The sequence below is a fragment of the Lonchura striata genome, chromosome Z (assembly GCF_050655825.1).
Source record: "Lonchura striata isolate lonStrDom1 chromosome Z, ASM5065582v1, whole genome shotgun sequence".
NCBI classification, from domain to species: Eukaryota; Metazoa; Chordata; class Aves; order Passeriformes; family Estrildidae; genus Lonchura; species Lonchura striata.
Window position 1 is genome coordinate 36,209,787 of NC_140740.1, and position 24,291 is coordinate 36,234,077.

General features: G+C 38.8%; 1 protein-coding gene across 37 annotated transcripts in view; it reads right to left on the reverse strand.

Moving 5' to 3' along the window:
* The window catches only part of ELAVL2 (ELAV like RNA binding protein 2), a 107,186-nt gene that overhangs the window by 16,144 nt on the left and 66,751 nt on the right, over positions 1-24,291 (reverse strand). For 27 of the 37 annotated variants that reach the window (XM_085567579.1, XM_085567590.1, XM_077790520.2 and 24 more), the window contains 2 exons: positions 20,402-20,642; positions 3,462-3,565 (listed from right to left, as the gene is read on the reverse strand). In XM_085567579.1, coding sequence (XP_085423705.1) covers positions 3,462-3,565; positions 20,402-20,642 — 345 coding nt within the window. The remainder of the gene's footprint in view (positions 1-3,461; positions 3,566-20,401; positions 20,643-24,291) is intronic. The other 10 variants (XM_085567581.1, XM_085567582.1, XM_085567589.1 and 7 more) reach the window with 1 other exon arrangement.

Here is a 24,291-nt window from a genome sequence, read left to right on the forward strand (position 1 = left end):
TTTGTTTTTATTTGTGTAAGACTTGGCTTTTGAGCAATGTGTGCAGACTTCCATCAATTCTACACAAAGTCAAGCCAACAAGAACCTGCACTCAATTTTCTTAACCCTATGTGCAAATCAGTGATTCTCATAACCAGTTTGTTTCTCTGAGTTTTCTACGTTTGGGAAGAACTGATCTTTCCAGGACAACCTAAATGAAAAAAAGTCACAGAGAACTCACTCCAGGTACAAAAGTCCAATAAAATTCTTAAACAGAACAGAGATAAAAAGCTCATCAGCAGCATCATCTTCTGAAAGAGAAGCCACAGAAAATATTTTATGTTTTATAAGATGCAACTTGTTTACACAATAAAGTTGCATAACTTAGTGAAGCCCAAACTTCACAGTTTACATTGCAAATAAACCATAAATTATGCCACAAAGGGCACTATATAATAACGGAGGCATACCGTCCAGCTGAACAGGGTTCACATATCTAACACAGTCACAAGTGGCTTTACCAGCAAAGTATAGACCCTCCCTTACTATTCAGTTAAATGAGAAGGCAATACAACTGCCATCAGGCTAGACAAGACTAAGATTGCTAATCCTTGCTTTGGAGACACACACCTGAAAACTGGTTGAGATATTCTGCAAAAAAATCAGTAAAGTATTCCATAAAGCATGTCATAGGATTTTCTTTTAAAAAAGGGAAGATGTAATAGGATTTTGTGTTGCTATCAATATTTAAAAACTCAACCCTTAATTCAGCATTTTGCAAATCCGCATTTTTCAATGTATTTTATTTCAAGAAAACACAAAATGGCACGCCCTTAGAGATGAGAAAAATATATCCTGTGATGTGCAGGCCAGTATAGAAGCTGTGGATCAGAGGTATCTGTCACAGCCCCAATCCAGAGCATCACAGATCAGGGTCAGGACAGTCAGTTTCCTCTGAGTAGGATTGCACTGAGTTCAGTCACAATGTGAGGATACATCACACTATGACTGAACCAGCAAAGTTCCTTCCAGTTTTATATCTTAATGAAAAACAAATTTGAACCATCTATCTAGTAAAGTACTAAGCATTCCTGCAGAAGTCCCAAAAACGCAGAGAGAGAATAAACCCCTAATTTTTTTTTCTTTTGAAGCCTAAATATACACTAGCACTCCTATTCAATAATATTTTATATGAAGGTAAACATAAAACATCTAAATTACATGCATTTTTTGAAGCTGAAAGTCATGCGTTAGAGTCTGAGTTATCAAACAAGCTGGGCTTTTGGTTTGGCTCTTTTTTTGTTTGGTTTGGGTCTTTTTTTTTTTTTTTGGTGGGGGGGGGGGGTTTGTTTGTATGTTTGCTTTTGTCATTGACTTGCCAACTCTGAACAAATAGGAACACTATGGTCTATAAAAAGGAAGTAACCTCTACAAAGGACCTGGGGATTGAGACCTCATAAGATACTTCCTCCACCCAAGATGCTGCCACCTGAGGCAGAAACGACCTCAGACATCAACTTGATCTCTGCCTACCACTGCTCCCTGGCTGATCTGAGGAACATGTAAGCTACAAAATGCTTACATCTAGGCTGGGCATTTCTACTACTTCAAAGATAAATGTGGTGAGGTTGGGACTAGATAATCTTTAAAGTCCATTCCAATCCCTTAACATCCTGTGATTCTGTGATCTTGGAAAATCCAGTCACAAAAAACTTGGCCTGAAACCCCATGTCCAAAAAGGAAGAGGAGTAAATAAAGGAGAAGACAGTAAAGCAGTTTTGGCACTCAAGTCATGCCCACTAATACTGAAAGGTTCTGCTGAAGTTCAGCAGGACTGACTGGGAGTACCTACAGTCAGAATTTATTTGTAACATTAACAATCAGCATTTAAATATATTTTTTCTCAAATTAAACAGAGCCTTTTTTTTTATTTTGCCAAAGAGGCTATCATTTTGGCTTGTGACAACTCTGGAGTTTCAGCTTTGCTTTAGCTGAAGATATCTAATGTATAAACACCTGAGTTTAGTCTCATTTTAAGATCTTTTCTGGTATCTAACCTCATTTCCACTTTTTGGTCCTGGGAAGGCAGGAAATAAAAAGCATCACTGTCATCACTCGTATCTGTCTACTCAATTTTCACCTTTTTTTTTTAAAGGTGAAAATTGATTAAATTAATCCCTTAGCAAGGTAAAGGAAGATTAAAAATTCAAATATCGTCAGCATCAAGTAAGTTACTGCAGCCCTCCTGAAGGGAACATATTGATTTGGGAGACTTGACTTGATTTTCTCTACCTACCTTCTTTTTTTTTGCCTATAAATCAACAGAACTTCCAGTTTACCATCCTGGACATACAAGTCATGTTGGCTCAATCCAAGGCATCACATGCCAAACAATACGACTGGAACAGAAACAGATTCCCTTTCTCACCACCACACAAAACATAGCTTCAGAAGTCCTGGAGCAGAAAATTACTTTGCTCAATTTCCCCCAAAGTAGAAAATGAGAGAGGACTGTGGGCAAGAAGTCTGCCAGAAACACACAAAGAGCCTTCATTATCTAAGCATTGGTCCAGGTCTTTCATCCATTGTACCTGTGTGCCATGTATCTTATTTTTGTTTCAGTTGTCTTTCAGGAGCTTTGCACTGCTTTTAAAGTACAATATTTTTAGGAGGACTTTATTTCATATCTTAAGCATGCTCCTAAGTTAGAAGGCAGCCACTATATAAGTGCTCAGCTAGCAAGCCTTGCTGTTTAATTAGGAAGAATGAGATAGTTGGAATATATACTGCCTCCAGACACCAGCACCTGGGAAACCTGCATTTCCTAGCAATTTTATTTAATCAACTTTCTCTCAAAATTCCAGCGCTCAAATGCTCAAATGAGTATCCTCAGTCTTCTGTTACTGGATTAAAAGAGGGTATGAAAAAAGTAACTCTCAAGATTTGTTTCTAGAATTTTGAGAAACCGAATTTAGTAAACAAGTGTGTGAGGAGTTGTAACATAACAGAAAAAGATGGGAATACCAAACATTAGAGATGTAAGGCCCAGAGCCCTAGAAAGAGGGTGATTCATAAATAACCAATAGTTATTTCAGCATTTCATGCTAAGGATTTGTAAAACAAACAAGGCAAGTATTAACATAAAACCTGAAGTATTATTAAATAAGTTATACCATCTTTGAGGAAATGAGGAAGTACATGGTGTTCAAACAACATGCAATATTGCATTTCTTCAACTAAGGTATATAACAATTCCTCAGTTAAAGCAATTCAACTGTACATCTAAAGTGTTAAACTGGTTAAGAAAATGTAATTTTCTATACCTTTTTTACTTAATCTAACTTTAAACACTATAAAGGATCATTTACTATATTAAATCCTAGTTTATTCTACTGACATTAGCTGAATGCTTGTTACACTTGTAAAACAAATCAGGAAGTCAAACCAGTTCAGTTTCTTTAAATTATTTTAACCCTCCATACCTTTATAGTCTTAGTCTGAAGTCTCAATCCATTCAGGGTATTGATAGCTTTTTCGGCATCCTTGGGGTCAACGTAGTTCACAAAACCGTAACCCAAACTCTGTCCTGATTAAAAAGACATAAGTAATCATTAGTACTCCACTGCCACACAATGAATAGCTAATTATTTAAAACCTACAGACACACACCCACTCCAAAGGATCACAACATCTAATTTTTCCACTAACATTGGTAGATTTCAAGTAGCTTCCTCTGTTCTTGTGTTCAACACAGAAATTACTACATTCAGTGTAACGCAAGACTTTAAAACTGATATGCAGAATAGGTTCAGAAGTGCATTACGATCTGTTGGACATTAGAGAATGTGCAGAAGCATAAAGTTTAAAGTGATACCAGGAATCCACTACTCAATCTTAAACTTTTTTATTGAATATAAGAAGTTCAGTGGCAAAATTCTGGACTACTGTTTGAAAATGAAGTACATTTTAAAATCATTCCGTGTCAGAATTTGAGCCAAATTAGAAGACAGATGTCATTCATACACTACATAGAGCCTTTCAGTAACAAGGAGTTGAAGGCTTGTTTTGTTCCAATATTCAAAACAGGTGCAAGTATCTCATCAAGAACTAAGTATCAGCCATAGATGCAGTAATATTTTCTGGGTTTTTTAGTGTTGGAAATTCAGGTGACAGATGGACTTAAAGCATTTTTCATTAGTTCTTATCTCTGAACAACAGCCCCTTTCTAACCATTATTTTTGCTTAAGCACTTATTAAACACTTGAGTTTAGCAGTAGTCATCTTTTGACAACTTCAAAACCTACAGTATACTATCCCTAACTAGCATCTGACTTTAGAAGTACTTTTAGTGCATAATAATGCAAATAGGTGGAAAAATTTTAACATAGTGAAAAGATATAGTTAGCAAGAATACTATCCTTTATTAGCACAAATCTTTCCAGAAACACTCCCATACTCTGAGGTGGTTTTGTTTGTTGGTTTGAGGTTTCTTGGTTTTTTTTACGACACTAGAACAAGGTAAAATAAAATTGTCAACAAGCCATAGGGAAGCATCTGACATATCTAACTTACAAAATGCTAGTTAGAATGATTAGCTTGGGTACACAACAATATAAAATGACAACCAACATTTCATAAAGCACAAATGGCATGTTCATTTATTGTCCAAAAAAGATATAATGAAACTCATGCTGTATCAAATTCTTGTGTGGTATCTATACAGTATGCATTTAACAGTATGTAATGCAAAAAACCAACAGGAAATATTTCACTTAATTAAATAACATAAAAAGGTTTACTAACTAGCCCATTATCACTGGCACTTACAATTTTGCAGCTATTATGCCCACCCTAGCACCAAAGGCCAGAGGACACCACCACCCCACTCCCCAGAGCTACTTCCATTCTCTCACATCTCCTCCTCAAAACACCTCAGGCAAACAAATTCTCTAGATGGATCCATGAACAGGTTAATACACACGTTACCAGAGAATCCAAGCCGCAACAAGACAGAAGACTGAGCATCTACTCTAGAGAACCCTGCTCTGAGCAGGAGGTTAGACTCCATGATCTTCAATGCCTTTAGCCTCAGCAATTTGTCATGTTTCTGTAACATACCATATGGAAATACCCAAAAGCACTTCTGTATTCATTTACAGCTCTGCTTAGATACTACCATGTTTCTAAACCTAGAAGCCTTTTTACTTATTAGTTTGAGTACAGCAGAGCAGTTTCTGTGCCTGTCACCTCCATCACTCCCACTGTCTGCACTGTCTGCCTGTCACCTCCATCACTCCCACTGTCTGCACTGGCTGCAGAGACTCTTCCCAATAGCATCTCCAAAAAAGAGGAATCTCTTTTTGTGCATTCATTTTATGTGATGTCAGTGTGTTGTTATTAATCTCCTGAGAAGCCCTTCTAAATGAGAACCTTAAAAGATGTTAGAATCTCAAAGTAAAAGCAATTTCATATAGGATGTTTCCAATATAACACTCATTCCAGATCAGAAAAAGATGGGAAAAAATTATTTCTCCTATCCCTCTCTGTTGATGTGTTCTGCTTTTCATATAAAAAACACCCAAACTGCTACAGACAAAGAGCTTACCCAGCTGTTACAAAGAATTCAGTTCATGACCATTGTCTGGAGACATTCTGAGTTGAACTTGATAAATATTAGGACACTAGCCTAGGAAGGTGCACCAAAAAACACTGTAATTTATTCAGAACAAGTCTGAAATACTTTATGCAATTTTATTCTATGATTTTACAATTAAAGAAAAGCTTTCACCATGACAGTGGTAGAACATTGAAACAGGCAACCAGAGGGGTTGTGAAGTCTCCCTTTCATGGAGATACACAAGAGTCTGAATGGCACCGCAGTAAATATATGGAATGGATTTTGAAGGGCAAGGGCAAAAAGTTATTTTCTACAATTTAATTCTAATCAGTCTAATCAGACTGCTCAAGACACAGATTGGACATCCAAGTGCACACTAGAAAAGCATAAATGAAGTAATTTACTATTAAAAAACATGTAATGAACAGACTGATTCAATATTCAGGAAAGAAAAGCAGACAGACTTCACAGGCACCTATCACCAAAAGACCAAGGAAATTTCAAGTTGAAATAAGTAAGCAGAAAATCATAGCTATGCTCCTGCATTTACAATTTTGTCTTAAAAGATGACTTTTCTTTAGCTTCAAAAATACACAGGCTAATTCAAAATACTTATCAGAGAAGAACCACAAATAAACTAGTTGTATGTTATTCAAGTTGTTTCGTGTTTCCCAGAAACTATAAACAATGCACACAAAAGCCTGAAGAAAATCCTCTACCGCCCAATATTCAGAACAAATAGACACTATCCAGACAGAAAAGAGGTCACGTAAAGTAGATGGAACAGAGGTGACACTTATCCATTTTTAATGTTTTGTTTTTAAAGGTAACAGCAGCATTCCTTGAAGCAGTATAGAACCTTCTCTGAAAGCTAAAGAATTAAATCTAACCAGGGATGTCAAGGCAAACAAGAAAAGCATCTACATAGAAAACTGGTGAAAGAAAAGGTTAGGGAAAATGTGAACCCTCTCTCGAATAGGAAGATGACCTGATTATCAAGGATATAGAAAACTCTGAGGGATACTGAACAACTTTTCTTTTCTCAGTCTTCACCAGCAAGTGCTCCAGCTGGTGAAAGAAAAGGTTAGGGAAAATGTGAACCCTCTCTCGAATAGGAAGATGACCTGATTATCAAGGATATAGAAAACTCTGAGGGATACTGAACAACTTTTCTTTTCTCAGTCTTCACCAGCAAGTGCTCCAGCCACACTGCCCAAGTCACAGAAGACAAAGAAGGAACTGGGACAATGAAGAACCACTTACTGTACAAATGCATCCAGCTCAAAACCATTGAAGGAACCTGAAGGTGCAGAAGTCCATCAGACCTGGTCAGATACATCCATGGGTGCTCCTGAGGGAACTGGCAGAGGAAATGGCTAAACTACTAACCATGATATTTGAGAAGCTGTGGCAGTCTGATGATGTTCCCCCTAAGTGGAAAAGTGGAAACATAACCTCCATTTTCAAAAAGGGAAATAATTACAGTAGGGGAACTACAGGCTCGTCAGTCTCATCTCTGAGCATGAGATCATGAAGCAGATCCTCCAATTACAGTAAGACACAAGGAAAACAGGGAGATGACAACAGCCAGCATGGTTTCACTAAGGGCAAATTGTGCCAGACAAATTTGGTGTCTTCTACAATAGGGTTGAAGTGTTGGTGGATGGGTAAAGAATTACTGATGTCATCTACCCGCAGCTAAGCAGAGCATTTGATACTGTCCTACACAACATTCTTGTCTGTCAGTTGGAGAAACAAGGATTCAGTGGTGGCTGAGGAACTGGCTGGATGTTCACACTCTAAGAGTTGCAGTCAATGTCTCACTGCCCAAGTGGACACCAAGGACAAGCAGCAAATAGTATTCACATGGGGTCACTATTGGGACTGGCCCTGTTTCACTCTGCCGCAAACATGGACAATAGGATCAAGGGCACCTTGGCAAGTTTGCTGACAACACTGAGCTGCATGGCACCATAGATACACTTGGGGGAAGGGATGTTATCCAGAGGAATCTGGACAGCTTGAAAGGTGCGTACATCTGTGACGACCTCATGAAGTTCAATAAGGCCAAGTGCAAGGTCCGCACCTGGGTTGGGGCAATACCAAGGATAAACACAAGGTGGGCAGAGAATGGAGTAAGTACAGCCCTGCTGAAGAGGATGTGGGAGCTCTGCTGGATGAAAGGGCTGGACATGACCCAGCCATGGCCACTCACAGCCCAGAAAGCCAAACATGTCATGTGCTGCATCTAAAGCAGCATGGCCAGCAGGGGAGCAATGGGATTCCGCAGCACCTCTCCTGTGAGGACGAGCTAAAAAAACTGCCATTTGTTCTGCCTCCAGAAGGCTCTGGAGAGATCTTACAACAGCTTCCAGTACCTAAAAGGAGCCTAAAAGAGAGCTGGAAAGTGACATTTTACAAAGGCATATAGTGATAGGACATGGGGGAATGGCTTTAAACTGGAAGAGGGATAATTTATATCAGTTATAAGAAAGAAATGCTTTACTGTGAGTATGGTGAGACACCAGAACAGGTCTCCCAGAGAAACTGTGGATGCCCTACCCCTAGAAAAGTTCAAGGACAGTCTGGATGAGGCTTTGAATAACCTGTTCTAGGGGAAAGTGTCCCTTCTTAGATAACCTTTCATTTTCCCTTCCAAAACAAACTATTTTATATTTCTAAGACTTCGGTTATCTGAACTGTTCATTTTGCATGGAAGCGTTCAATAACTATGTGCTATACATTGAAAGTAAGACTTGAAAGGTAGATGAATACAACTTTTAACCTAACAATAGTTAAATAAGCCCTTTCAAAAGAGGTGGAGTTCCTCACAAATGCACAGTGAACTTAAATGCTGCCTTTTCAGTAGTCCTGCAGTTTTACACCTCCTAAGATGAATGGATATTAGACCATGATAGACAGCAGCTGACTAATATGGTATTTTATTTCATTAAAGCATCTTGGTATTCTACTAGGTCTTCTCTGAAGGTTTTTTGGCCAGAAATTTCAACAGGTTTGACCCTAGACATTTCTGGCCTATACAAAGCCTGGTCCTAACATCTCCTGCTGCCCAGCTATCTATTAAACCTGTGTTCTCATGATTTCCTTCTGTAAATAGCTGCTGCTGAAGGTAATTTTCCTGCATGCATATCTGAGAAGCTTATCTCCCTGACAGAATCTAGAGCCAGTGCTGTAAAACTCCTTTGCTTGAGCACACAGCTGGTACCTTTTTCCCCCCCCAACAATGCTCCACTAGTATACAATGGTATTACTACTAGATAACTAGCAGATGCTGAAATTCAGCGCTAGAAGAGCTTCCCTTCCTGTGTTTCTTCCCACATTCAACTAGTTGCATAATTTCAATACACTTTCTACCCACATGAACCAGAACAGCTTTTGACAGTTCAGTACAATTCTTCTGAAAGTCTGGGACACACACCACAGGAGGGAGTCCTTGACTGCTGTTTTCCATCAGAGCTATGGAATACACAGTTAAAGGGCTGAGTGAGATAACTTATGGAAGCAATTGTTGATTACATTACCAGAGTACCCAGATAATCCTCTACATCTTAACTGGAATTCTTAAACATTCCTGTAATGGCTGAAGGTCAATCAAAACAAATAATTAACAGTATCAGGTAATATTTTTTTCCACAGAACACAGAATAATAACAAATTCTAGAATCAGTCAAGCTCTAAAAACCTCTTCAGAAGGTACTGATCAAAGAAGACTGAATGAGTTCTATGAAATGTACTTTTCATTTTAAGGAGCAAGAAAAGCTGCTGTTTCAAGTTCTCATCATCAGGTAAAAGTAATGTAAGAAAAGGAGCCGTACTAATTGAATCCTATTAATGCTAAATTTTGGAAAAGAAAACCCAAAACTGTCACAAATGACCATCCCAAAAGGCATATAAAATAACAACAACAAAAAACCCCAAAACATTTACAGCTTCATTAATAATACATCTTAAAATTAATACATACCACTGAGGTATAAAACAATTTTCAAGGTCTAATACAAAAGCTAAGCACAGACTAATCATAATCTGGAAAATCAGAAGTGTGAATAGCAATTAATACATTCATACATTTCCACAGGACAATGAAAAATTATTGATAAGCATACATTTAAAATATTGGTTTTTCTACAATAGTCAGCATACCATCACTTCAGACACATCAGACTATTTCAACTTCTGCAAAAAAGATCTTACTGCAAAAGACATTGTTGTAGTTTGACACATTATTGTAGTATGACAGACATACTATTTGCATCAATATTAAAGTGAAGAACACAATTCAGCTGAAACTTGAGCTACATACACTGCCTTCAGTGCTTAACTCCTCCAAAAACTGTCATCCAGACTTTGACTGAAAGAGACTAGTCTATTTTCTAGTGAACAGTAGTGTATTTTCTGATTCCAGCCTGTAAGTGGTCATTTTACAAGACTGCTTTCAAAAAATTACATTGTGCTTAAAGCCATAAATTTCGGTCTCAGTGTATGAAGTTAATTGGCAAAGACCCCATAAACTAGTGGAAGGAAAAGCCAGCTTTGTATTTTTGAAATCAGGATCAAGTCAAGTTAGGTTTTATTCTGCCTTTCATCACTCCAAAGGTTGTATGCACTGGTGGAAGAAGGCTGTTAAAAGAAACATCCATGACAACATATGAAGACCACATATGAAGCTGTCATTACACTTAATCTCATGGACTCAGATGATTTTTGAAAGTCTCCTACAATTTAAGAGTGAAGATGTGTTCCATGACCAGTACACAAAAGCAAAAGTGGAACTAGAGAAAACCCACAGGATTATGTAAAGATCAACCTAAAAGCTGCAAGTAGTAGTCTATGTTATCATGAGAGCAAGCCAGCGTGGCCACAGAAAAGATAATACTACTAGACTCCAGCCCAACTTCAGAAGCATGAAAAGTTCAACAGGGTTTCAGATATAGAAATATGAAGCATTAAATCCTTTTGTCTGTGTGGATTTGCAATTTAAAACATCAGAATGCTCTACAATTTGCCAGAGGGATCCTGCAGAGTGACAACCCCACAGAGGACTTGTGAGCCAAGACAAGGTATCATTCAGCTAGCACCAGCTCTTTTACAAAAAGTTGCCTTATCTCAGATTAATGCCATGGAGACTACCACATTATTATCTTGACACTGAATAAGGCTAGGAGCACATGCTCAGACATAAAACTCAATTAAGTGTAACCACTGTATCTGAAACTCCCTACATGACTAACAAGAAGAGCTATATGCATAAGTAGAGGATACCATCAACATTTCTATTTACTCTTAATGTAAGTTACTGTTCAAGTTTCAATCTATATTTTAGTTTGCATTAAGGCTTGAACTGAATTTTAAAAGCAGCTTAGCAAAATAAGAGAACCTGCACAAGTCATTGAGCAATCCCTAATTTAATTGCAGTTTGCTTATAGTTCCAGCAGTTGGATTCTATTTACTGAACACACACATACATCACTGAGCAGCTTGTAAGAAAACACCTGTACTATGATCACTACTAGATTTTAGTATTTGATACTTCAGTGCCTGTCTCCCAAACCAATTCTCAGCTATCGCTCTAAATCTGGAATAATGAAAGTTGAAGAACAAATCAAAAGGATCAAACACCGATCAAAGTATTTGACACACAGTAAGTAGACTGTGATCTCAGCCAAGTTCGACTCTTTATTAATTTGGTGCCATCCATGTGAGGACATCATCATCTGGCGTTTCATCAACACAAGCCTGTTGTTGCTGGATACAAAAAAGTGATGGTGCAGCTCTGGTTCTTCCCTGCAGTATGAGGAGAAAATTTGTGGTTGGGGAGTACCATGGAAGCTAAACATTACATGATAAAAAATGTTCAGCAAGAAAAGATGTTCAGAATAGACATATTAACATATGTTAAGATGTTCAGAATAGACATATTAACAGAGATCCACCATGTCCAAACAGAAAATCTCAGCACCAGAAAATGTGGTTGAAAGCAGGAACTGCATGGAAAGGTGCATGCTATGGTAGGAGCAAAAGAAACAGCAAATGCTCATGGACACTACAGGAGAAGGAACACTGAGAATCATGCCCATTACTGCCTTGGGATCAAACATAAGTGACCAACCACAAACTACTTGAAATAATGAAGACTGAACTAGACACCCAGACTTTTTTACCAACTAGCTCGTAATATTACAAGGAGAAGATCCTTATCACTCCAAGGTGAAAGAATACCATGGAACTTACAAAGCCAAATACTTTTCTGAAAGTTAGCTATACCCTTTAATTTTTACCACAATTAGTAGTAACATGTTCCAGGCATCGCAGTTTTGTCCTTTGCAGTCAAATTACTCCTTGTCAGGAATACAGCCAGCAGTGCTAAATATTCAGCCTTATTAAATCCACCTAGTCACCTTAAGCAAGTGGATATAAAGCAATTTGTTCTACTCCTGGGGTGTTTCAAAACCTGGTGGTAATGTGCTCACTCAAGCTAAAAACTGGCATGACACTTTGTTGTGGTTTAAACCCAGCTGGCAACTAACACACAGACACAAGTAAAAACACTCCTCCCTCACATCCCGGATGAAAAGGGGAGAAGAATTAAAAAAAAAAAAGTTCACCAGTGAAGACCAGTTTAGTAACTGAAACAAAGTAACATGTAATACTATTAATAAAAGGAAATAAGAAAGCAGGGATACCCCAAGGAAAACAAGTGATACACAAAAAAATTACTCATCCACTGGCTTATACCAAATCCTGTCCCTGAACTGTGAGCACCCCCCATTTCAGGTAACTCCCCAGTTTATTACCTAGGCATGAGGTATGGAATACATTATTGGCCAGTTCAGGTCTCTGTGGCTATGCTCCCACACCTGCTTGCTGGCAGAGCATGAAACACTGAAGAGTCCTTAACTCTATGTAAACACTGCTCAGCAACAGTCAAACCATCAGTGTATTATCAATATTATTTTCATACCGATTTAAAAGCACAGCACTCAACCTATTGCTGAGAACAAAGGAACTCTCTCCCAGCCAAAACCAGGACACACTTGAACATAATTCTTTTCCCAAATTTCTTGTGGACGCTGAGAGGAAGTATCTACTTTCTGTAGGGATATCCAGGTCCCTATAATCCACATGAGATCCTTGGGAGTGAAAGAGCTTCAGTGCATGTGGGTCACTTATATCACTACTCAAACTGAGGTAGACACCACTGGAATTTGCCTTTGTTATTATAAATACTGTGCTCTAATCTCACAGCACAGTTACCCTGAAAAGCAGTTACACTCTAAGAACTTCAGGTACGAGAGGTCTCTCTCAAACACTAGCTTCCACTGGAATCAAACAGCTGGCTCAGGATCACTAAGATGTAACAGCAACATATACCAACATACATGTATTAAAGAGTAAACAGTGTAAGATACACCAAACTGGCAGCCTGGGAATCCCAGTGTGGAGACAAAACCTTAACTACAAGCACAAAAGATAGTCCACGTTACTACAGGACCAATGCCAGTTTGCAAACTTCAGTGCTTTCAGAGGCTTCTTGTCACTTATGGCAACCACTGACAAAAGTGAATGGTAACTGCATAAAACTGCAAGAAAAATGTAAACTGCAATTATCTCCATCAAAAAGCCCAGTGTTTGCTAAAAAGCAGAGTGATTTAGTGATCAGAAAGGTCCCTAATTATATTTAGTAATATAAAAAGAGTTAAACTTTTAAAACATCAAATTCTTGCTTATGCTATATATTGAGATCAACTCGTTAATTCAGGTTAATATATGATGAATAATAATTTTAAAAACAGCTTGTTTCCACAAAGTTAGCCTATGAGTGAATCCCTGGCAGGTTTAGTCAAACAGGTCTTTTCTACCTCTTTTACTTGTAAAAACAAAGCATGTGAACTTCTGAAAGGTCAAAACAGTGTTGTGCCTGAGTAACAGTGAAAGTCATATGAAAGTACAAAGACAATTAAGTGCTATCTTGAGTAATACAAGGTGAAACAACTTCCTTCATCCTCACCTGTTTACATGACTCATTTCAAGGAGCCATGTGAGGTGCAATCAATTATGTCATTTACTATGAAAAGGTACAGTAAATGCTGCTACTTTTTAGTAGTATTAAATAGCAATCAGAAGTATAAAACACTACAGAATTGCCTGGGTTGGAAGGAACCTTAAAGATCATTTAATTAAAACCTCTCAGAAGATTTAAGATATTAGCTGTGCTCTGGATCCACACAGAAGGCTTGTTTGAAACTTAACTCTCCCAGGATTATCCCTCTAGGATAGTACTTCAAGCACCCAAGTAAGTACCTAAGTAAGCCAACACTCTGCTGCTGCACTTTTCTCCAACAAGCACACAAAGTTCAAAATCACTTTATTAATTTTATGCTATAATTCACCAAGTCCCTAGGCCACACCAGAAACTTCATTTTAACACCTGCAGAGTTCAAAACAAACTTGAAAATTAAAAAGGTGATTTTAAGATCAACCCTTGTCCCCAGAAGATCTGTGCTTCAAAGTCTTGAGCAAGATGCTCCATAGAGCAGTCAGTCACCACACATAAATATATGTTAATTCATATAAACAGAAATTTGCCTCCAATCCCATTTAGTTTCTATTCTTAATTTCACATTTTAGTAAAGTTTAGCACAATACATTCTACTGGCAAGACACATTTTTCCAGGCAGCACCTTTTGTCCACAACCCTGCCTTAATAAGGAACTGTCAGGCTGACAAAAACTCACTCATCTCAGAACACCACCTAGCAGCAGTTATCAAGCATCCCTGCATATCATGGACTCAGCACACCACAAAAGAGCAGACAGTTTCAACTAGTTCTTTCTTTAGCTGCTTAATTACACTACTCTCCAGCCAAGTGCACAAAACCTTGCAAAAACATCTGATGCATTAGAGTGATATAGAACTGCAAACAAACACATTGGGAGTAAAGGCTAACAAGGAAAAAGAGCTGAAGAGTTTAACAAAAATAGCAAGCCTCTCTTGAAACGTGAAGTTGTTCTGCTCTGTACATTCATGTGGTCCACTCTGTATCAGGTACTTGTACTATATGAGGAAGTACCTGAAATTCCTGCTACCCATTGCCCTACCTAAAAATTTTCTTCCTTTTTGGTCCTTTTTTCTACACTGTAAATAAAGTAACTGAACACTAAGCCTCTTCACAAATATGCCACACTGTCCCCTCCTGCTTCCTCTGGGACACAAAAAGGAAAACCTACTTTGTAGGTAGGACCCATCTACTTTGCCTCCTACCTTATCTTTAAGGCAGTAATAGGCCTCAAATTAGGAGCCTCAGATTGCAGTGGTGTGTTTTTCTTTAATGTGATATTTGTTCAATATCTGTTCACCGCCCCCCCCCCCCCATCCCTAATCTCCTCCTCTCCCCAGTTGTCAATCTTCCCTAGCTCTCCCCTAACCCCCTCATCTCCAAGTTGTCAATCCTCCTTTTCCCTGCCCCTTTCCCTGGAACCTTCCCTGTCACTCATCCTAGCCCCCTCCTCTGCTTCCAGAGCATTCCCTGTCTATTTAGTGAGGCTCAACACCCTATTGATTACTTTGTGCTATTCCACTCCCTTGCTTCCCCTGATAGGTTTGTCATATGTTAGTCCTGCCCTAAACTCCTCCCCTGCTATTCCCTTATTGGTTGCTGTTCCTATACCCCTCTTCCTGAATTCTTGTATAAAACCTCTGCTCCCGCTCCCGAAGAGGTCTTGGGGCTCACTGAATAAAACCATCCTGTTCACCCCCAAGTCCCGTGTCGCCTTCGTTTGTTCCCGCACCACCAACTGGGACAGCAGAGCTTCACCGGGGGAGCGGTCGCCCGTTCTCTTCCCTCTCGCAGCCCAGCAAGGCACCGCTCGGGGTGCCGCGGCGAGGGGAGTGCCTGCCGCGCCACGACATCAGATTAAAGCACGATCATATTTTTTCCCCCATCTTCCTGTAAGGTTAGTTTGGATGTCCTAAAATTAGACTTCCATTAAGGGAAGTGAAAGATTTTGAGCTGGAGAGAAAGCTAAGACTGCTCAGAGCAACAGTGACAAGAGATTTGAAAGAAACTGGCAGCCCAGGCTCAACTAAGATCACTTTCAGTCAGGAGTTTTAGATATACAATAGCACCGCCAAGGCATAAGGTTTCCAACAGCTCTGCCCTTGTCAGCCACTAACATTTACAATGTTATGATAAAAGGAGCAAACACTACAGAGCTTAACAAGTTTCACATGTTCTAGATTGAAGCAGCCAAGCAGCAGTTTGTATTGCTTCCACTGAAGACACAAACAGGTTTTCCCATGATTACCCAAAGACTGCTGTACAAGTCATAGGAAGTATAAGAGTCATCTCTAAGAGACACATGTTTCCGCTCTGCTGAAACACAACCAAAAACACGCATGAGAACTAAAACTCTGTACAAACATTAGTTACAAACATGTTGACACAGCTGCTTCAACAACTTTATGGAAGTGTTCAACTTTCAGGCAGTTTTTCTGGAACTACAGTTCTAGACATCTCAATTGCGTGCTGCATTTTATATCCTTGCTTAGTGCAACACAGAAATGCGAGAATACTTCAAAGCATCCGAGAAACTATTATCTTAGAGAGGACAAGATGAAATCTACAAAATTAAGCAAAATATTCTGTTAGCTTTAGTCTTATGGAAACAGGTGTAAGAGACAGAAACGTGATCCTTCCTCTACATGAGTTTCCATCAAAGTACTGTAGACTAGACTACTAGACTAGACTACTAGTACTTTGGATTGTATTCTAGACTGCAAAAACCTAGACTGCCTAAGAATTTTTTAAAGGGGTCATATAGACACAACTTAAAAGAATTTTACTCCATGAGCCTATAATGCTGACCATAAAGAAAACACCACCACAATGTGACAGATAGTTGCCAACCACAAGACAAACAAGAACCCAGATTTTTTTGAAAAAGGTATGTAAAAAGGATCAGACTTTCAACAAATATGTAAGCTCCACAGTGGCAGCTGGATTAAGTGTGGAAAAAATGCCATGTAACAGTGATCAGCAGGACATCCTAAAGTGGACTTAATCTTTATCTTCAAGCAGATATGATAAAAGGCAGTAGGAATTTATGAAGTCTTCAAGTGCAGCGCACCTGTCTCCTTGTACTAAACGTAAAAATATTACCAGTTTTACAGCTCATACACAGGTCTATGAATGTGAAATACAGTCCCAGGCTAGGTCTCTAAGCATATCCTGCCTCACTTTCTAGACAAAACAAGCATTTGCTAAACTGTAAATGAAATCCATATACAAGCATTACTGGTAGTTCAAACACATTTACGGAGACAAGAAATCTAGCCTATTCATGAACAGGTTCTCTTTTAAAGAAAAAAAACTTTTGCATTTTATGAGAATATGATTATTTTAATAAAAGAACAGTATGGGAGCTTTGAAGCCAAGAAAACAATCACTTTTCCAAATTTAAGACATCTGAGTTAGCTGCTTTCTGAAATTAAGGAGTCTATATTCCATGAGTTTCAGATTAGATAACAATGCCACAAGCACAAGGAAAACTGGGAGATTATTCCACAATGTGAAAATTAAGCATTAATTTTCCACATGTACAATTGAAATTGTACTAAAGACAGTGGGAGTTAAAATAATGCATTTTTTTAAGGAGACTACAGTCACATTTTTACCTATATTCAAGTTTCAGAAAAGCAGGTCTAAAAGATGTTTACTATACTATGGTCTCTTACTTTTTAAGCACTAGCTATTACTGTTCCTTGTATTTTTTAAAAATATGATAAATCCATCTATCTTGTGCAAGCAGAAAGCATTACTCACATGAAGAGAGACTCTTGTTCAGCACTCTAGAATATTCAATACTACCAACATTTAATTAATTTACCTTCAGTAAAACAACAGAACTGCAGTCACCTATTTTAATTCTTACTGATAACACTTTAAATGGTTTTCTGCTACTACAGAAAGCAGACTTCATCTGCTAATGCTGCCCCAACAGAAAGTTCTGCCCATGAAGTGCATGCTTGGGAGGTGGCCATCAGGAACCTTCACATATCAGCTTTCTCCCTTATTCACAAGTAAATCTCTAGCTAAAAATCAATAAAATAATCAGGACTTGCACTTAAAACTGCTCACATGAAATTAGTAAATGAACTTCAGGGTGCCTCCTTCCCCTCAAACAGGTTTTCAGTGGCAAAAAACAAGGAAGGCCTTCAAGTTCAACTCCTCTCAATCCTAAAGTGTTCAGGCAGCTTCAAGGAAACAGAGAACTTTCACCTCTAGTGGGAGGTCTGCCTGCCCATGGCAAGGAGGTTGGAATGAGATGCTTATTAAGGTACCATCCAACTGAAACCATTCTGTGATTCTATGATAATGCAGGTGCACTTCAGCATTGCAGATGTGATCACAGAGAGAGTACTAAATAACAGGGTGGGAGATAACTTGGTTTAAGTTAATTGGATGCTAATGAGTATTTGGGTCAAGATGACAGTACTGGCCATAATCTCTCTGTACTGTAACACATGGCACTGGCAACCCAGTAATCCTGATAGGAATATCTCTGACTCTCAGGACAGGACCAGTGATCCTGGTAGGAGTAACTCTCTGGCTCTCTGGACAGAACTGTGGTTTCTAACTGGACACAGGTACAGAGATCATACTTCACACACGGCCCCAGGGGATGCTCTTTAGGGCAAAAAAGTTGATCTCTGTCCCAGTGGTCTGTGGTTACTTCCTCCCTGTTGCTGGTCTTGCCCACCAATGACAGTGGCCATGGATTGAAACACAGTCTTTGACATCAAGCTTGCAGGATGGTACCACTCCAAGCCAAGGATAGGACTGGATTGGCTCACATGTGTTGCCACTAAACTCCACTGTGTTTGCAAACAAGCAGGCACAGAGTAGTGGAGACACAAGCCATAACAGACCTTGGTGATACTGTAAGTGTAGAAGTGTATTTCAACTTCTATGCTACCCTAACCTTATCATTTAAAGATACTTACCAAGTAACTAGAACTCATGACAGTTCATTTAAGAAGGACAAAAAAAAAAATTACATTTTTAACAGAGGAATTAAACCAATAAAAATCTGAAATTCATGTCACATCTTCCTTCATAAAACCTTGCAACAATCTCCATTCTGAATTTAGAAGGAAAAGAAAAATTTGCTTTTCAAAACTCTCTGAAGAAAACCTGAAAATGAGTAATAGAAGGACTAAAAGTCAAGACTTTCTCCTAAGCATCTACAAACACAAAGTTATCATGCTCCAATGCTACTTAAATCAGAACTATTGCTACCAATGCAGTTACAAGATCAGACACTGTACTTCTCAATCTCACTTATAATACTAAAACGTTTTGGAACAAGACTGATACACTTTCAACTGCCAGCAAAAATGCTGCATCTCAAAGCTGAAGAGCTGCTCTCTGATAAAGTAGGAAAACTATCTCAAATGATTTCAGCTCTGGAGTTCTCTACTACTCAGAATGTAATTTAAATTCAGGATCCTTCTCTGGCATCACTTCATTGTATATAGAAAACATCACACCTTGAAACAAGCGGTCTACGGTTAAGTTCAGCTCCATTCCCAGGTCTGGGGTCTTTTGAAACTATGTAGCAGCAACAGTATGCTTCTGGCATATAGAACATCAGACCCATCATGTAAGGAAGTAGACAATATGAACATTGATTGTGAAGATCTTGAGGATTATTTCTACTTTCTGAAGTAGCAGCCTCTGAGGTTATTCCTAAGCAATTTTGATAAGGAAGTTAAACATGCTAAACATGTGAGATACACAAGACAGAGACAAACCGTCTTTGAATAGCCATCCCATTATGAAATACCAGTTACATCTTTCCACTCCCAGAACAAGAGGTCAGGAAACACCTACAGAAGGGACCTTTTGTTTCAAAGCATTGAAGTCATTACCTACAAAGAAAACAGGCTTGTTTTCTCCATCAACCAGATTTCACCTGAAGAGAGCAAGCTGTGGCATCAGCCTTATCTGGTTTCTTTGGCATCCCCAGGAATACTCAGTAATCTTCACACTGAAGAGCAAAGATTGCTTGAAGGTTTGGTCAGGCAAGATCAACTAAAAGCAGTGATTTCAATACCCCAGATTACCATGCCAGAGGAGGGTGCTTCCCATTCCACTACCTAATGTCTTAAGAACAAGTCATCTGCTGTGGGAAGATCTACTGGTTTTTCAGAGCCATAGAGGACACAAAAAACACTCAGGCAACAGAAGTCGGCCCGAGACTGCTCAATAAGAAGGAAGCCACAGAGAATAAACTATTTAAGTGTGCATCCTAAAGAAACTGTTCAAGTGCTGCAATTCAAAAGCAGTTTAACCTGTGAAGTAAGATAATCTGCCCTTTTTCCAAGATACAAGCTTCATTACCTGCATCTCTAAGAAGAAGTAGCTTTGCATCAACAAGCACTAAAGTCTAACTTCAGTGAGGTTGGATTAAAATTCAAGGGAACTTTGTATAAACAACCTGCTTTTCCACATGTGAATCTTTTTTCCTAGTACTCTGAAGCCCAGGTTTAAGTGTCCTGTTTTAGCATTTATAACATTCAAAGTAACTGAAATTAAATGCAAATAAATATGCTTAATTTCGGGGTATATAATTAAAAAATTATTAATATAAGTTCCTTCATTGGTTCCTAACAAGCATTGGCTCCTTCTGCCTTTATTCCATTACTTAAGAGAATTGCAATATACCATCAGAGTTTGCTGCTTGGAAAAATGAAAAGATACAGAAAACTCCAAAACCAACATACCTGTTATTTTGTCCCTAACAAGCTTGCAGGATTCTATCTCCCCAATGCTTCCAAAAAGACTCTTCAGTTCCTCTTGTGTCATGTTTTGTGGAAGGTAGTTGACTATTAAATTGGTCTTGCTGTCTTCTGTGTTCCCAGAATCAACTGGTGATGGGCAATTGTTTATGGTGGCTGAACCATGGGCTGTATTATTACAAGTTGGTCCATTAGACAGTTGTGTTTCCATGGCAGCAATTACCTGCTGAAAAGAACAGAAAACAAAAACCATCTAAATTCATATTTCAGTATCTAGTAAGAGAGTCCAAACAAGAACCTAAAAGATCTGTCAACTATACAGAAATGGTACTGCCAAGGCCATATACCGCCTCTACATGCAAGAAAAAACCCAAACACTAGTAGAGAAGGGCATTAAACTGTTAGTCAAGACAATACTACAATACTTTAAAACTCTGTAACAAATAAACTGTATCTTCTACAAGCCCATTAAATTATATCAGCACTCAAAGCTTAGTTTCCATCCTCTGCCATTCTTCCAATTTAGGGGAATTACAGCCTTTCTATTATAGAAGCTACCAAACAAAACTGGACTGTTGCAAGAGTAATAATTTCTGTCAACTTACAACTGGTTACTGAAATAACATGAAGTATGATTGGAATATTTTCAAAAAGAGGTGGGCATTAACTGTATCCAAAGAATATTTCTTGTAAGAAATAGCAGAGTTCACGATTACTATTTTAAATAGATACTTAAGAGGATATATGAATGTGCTAGGATGGAAATTATATTCTTCTTTAACATCCATGTCAAACTTCTTTCACCACCTGATTCAGTTGGAATCACCACTGATTCCACCAGGTTGGAACCATGTTTCTAGATGCTTTTATTTGATGAAACTGGCAATTTCTCATTATTATTTCTTCCCTCGCCTGAACTCTGAGAACAGTTAAATTTGAATCTTGAACTTAATTTACTTCTGGACCACTCCAGAACCACTCTGTGCCTGGGAGATCGCAGAACAGATCCTCCTAGAACCTCTGCTAAGGCAGACAGAGAACAGGAAGTTATCTGAGACAGCCAACATGGCTTCACTAAGGCCAAATCCTGTCTGACCAACTGGCCTTTCTGTGATGAAGTGACTCCATCAGTGGACAAGGGAAGGGCTACAGATGTTATCTATCTAGATTTATGTAAAGCCTTTGACACAATCCCTATCATTATCTCTAAAATGGAGAGTATCTATGTGTGCACTAATAGATGGATTAAGAAAGGGATTGGACGGTTGCATCTAGAGGTCGTAATCAATAGCTCAGTCTTGACAAATATCAGTGACAAATATTGTCCCTTGGGGTCCATACTGGGACCAGTGCTATTCAATGTCTTCACTAATAACACAGACAAATGGATCAAGAGCACTCTCTGCAAGCTTGCTGATGACCTCAAGGTAAAGCATGCTGCTGACATTCTTGAAGCTCAGGATGTCATCCAGAGGGACCTGGACAGGCTTGAAAAGTGGGACCATGGAAATCTCATGAGGTTTAAAAAGACCATATTCAAGGTGCTGCACATGGGTCAGGACACTCCCAGTATCAACAAAGGCTGGGGAATGAACAAATCAAGAGTAGCCCTGTGAGCAGGACTGGGGGGTGCTGGTGGTGAGAGGCTGGACATGACCCAGCCATGGGCTCTGCCAGCCCAGAGAGCCAAACATGTCCTGGGTTGCAACCAAAGCAGTGTGGGCAGCAGGGGAGGGAGGGGATTCTGCCCCTCTGCTCTGCTCTGGTGAGACCCCACCTGGAACTGCATCCAGGCCTGGGGTCCCAACACAGGAATTTGGGAGTGAGTCCAGAGGAGGGCCTGGATTAGAGGGACAGAGCATGTCTGCGCTGACAAAATGCTGGGAGAATCAGGTTTACTCAGCCTAGAAAAGAAATTACTTTGGAGTAGCCTAATTGTGGCCTTTTAGTACCTGAAAGGATTTTACAAGGAAGACAGAAAGAGACATTTTTGAAGAGCATGTAGTGACAGGACAAAGGGGAAGAATATCTTCAAACTGAAAGAGAGCAGGTTTAGATTACCTATTAGGAAGATATTGTTTACTGTGCAGGTGGTAAGGCCCTTGCCCAGAGAGGCTGTGGATGCCCCACCCCTTGAAATGTTCAAGGTCAGGTCGAATGGAGCTTAGAGCAACTTAATTTAGTGTAAGATGTCCCTGTTCATGGCAAGTGGATTAGAGACTTTCAACTAAAACCAGTCTGATTCTACTGTGTCTCATCGCAAACTGACTGACTGTGTGACTGCACGATGCAACAGAAATAATTAGGAGGAGTCTGCTTGCACATAAGCACTTGTCCACAAGCTGCCACATCTACAAAAGGCACTCTACCTGCTCAGTCACTGAATGGTAACAGCTAGTAAATACAATGGATTTTTAATGGCATCTTAATATCTAAGATTTGGACAGCCTACCCTGTTTGAGACCAGCTGTTTAGGACAACATGCAAGAGAAAATGATGTACATTAATTCTCCAGTAATACATATTTCAATACAAGAAGTTCACTAAAGAAATCCATCAATCACTGAAATTTAACCTCATAATTAAACTGCTAAGATGAGCTCTCACAAAAAAGCCTCTTGTAAAATCACAGAGCACCATTAGGACCTCTGAAGGGTCTGTCCTAACAGTCCTGTTTAAAGCACCATAGGCAATCAGTGCATGTACAAACAGCTGATGAGGTCAGCTGTGTTCGGGGACTGCTGAATAACTGAATTTCCTAATAATCAAAAGGCGATTAAATTGAGTTTCTTACTAGAAGTCCAACTTTGACATTCCTGGGAATAGATTTCTATGTTCTGTGTTCTGCATACAGAAGTATTTTCCAAGAGGTTACTTCAGCACAATGCAAAAAAATGGATAAATCTATTAGGAGCACTCATTAGAAAAGTATGATCTAGTTTTCCTGAAGAGCTGCAACTAGAACAACATTTTCTTCCCTTGTGACAAACTCTAAGGAGTAACCTGCTTCTGACAGTGATGAAACAAGTCCACTAAAAAGATTATAAAGTAGATTATCCCAATTAAGAGAAATTACTTTTCAAAACACTAGCATACCTGTTAAAGGTAGTAGTCACAAATACTGTGCTCTGAGGGTCTGTTACAATGGCCTTTTTCCTTTTCTTTGTGTTTTATTCTCAAATTTGAAATGTTCATTGATCAAAATTAGCAGGATTTAGCAAGGACAACAAACAATTCTCTCTTAATTGCACATTTATTTTCACTTTCAGGTGGCAATTATAGTATCCTATGCCAACACTCAAGTGAACAGCTGCAGTAGCCTGTGTGTGCTGAAAATAATACCATCTCTCAGCTATAGAACCATCTGCTCTGAAAAAAGTGATACTAATGTTTTACAAATAATGCATACCCCACTAACTAGGCTAAAGAGAACTGTTCATAAAAGACAAGGCACTAAATATTTTTCACTCAGAAAAATATTTTGAGATAAATTTACAGTTTAAAAAAATTCTTAGAATAGACTGGCAAATAACATTTTAAAATAGTAATCACAAAACCACAACTATATAGGTTTTCAAAGTTACTGCAATTTAGTATTCAGACCATACCAAAACCATTTTAGTACAATACTCCTCTTCAATTACCACTGTGTATTTTCAATTAGTACTAAAATCTAATTGACATTAGAAGAAAGGCAAGTCACTGCAGTGTAATTTCTACAGGAGATAACTTTTTCTGTAAAATGGCGATGTCTTGTTATGCCAGTGTGGTCTAGGCTCTCACAGAATAGGAACACAACCTACAGCCTATAATGAAACATATATGTGAGTTAGCATTCCAAATCGAAGGTTAAAAGACTTTGGTATGGCCTCAGC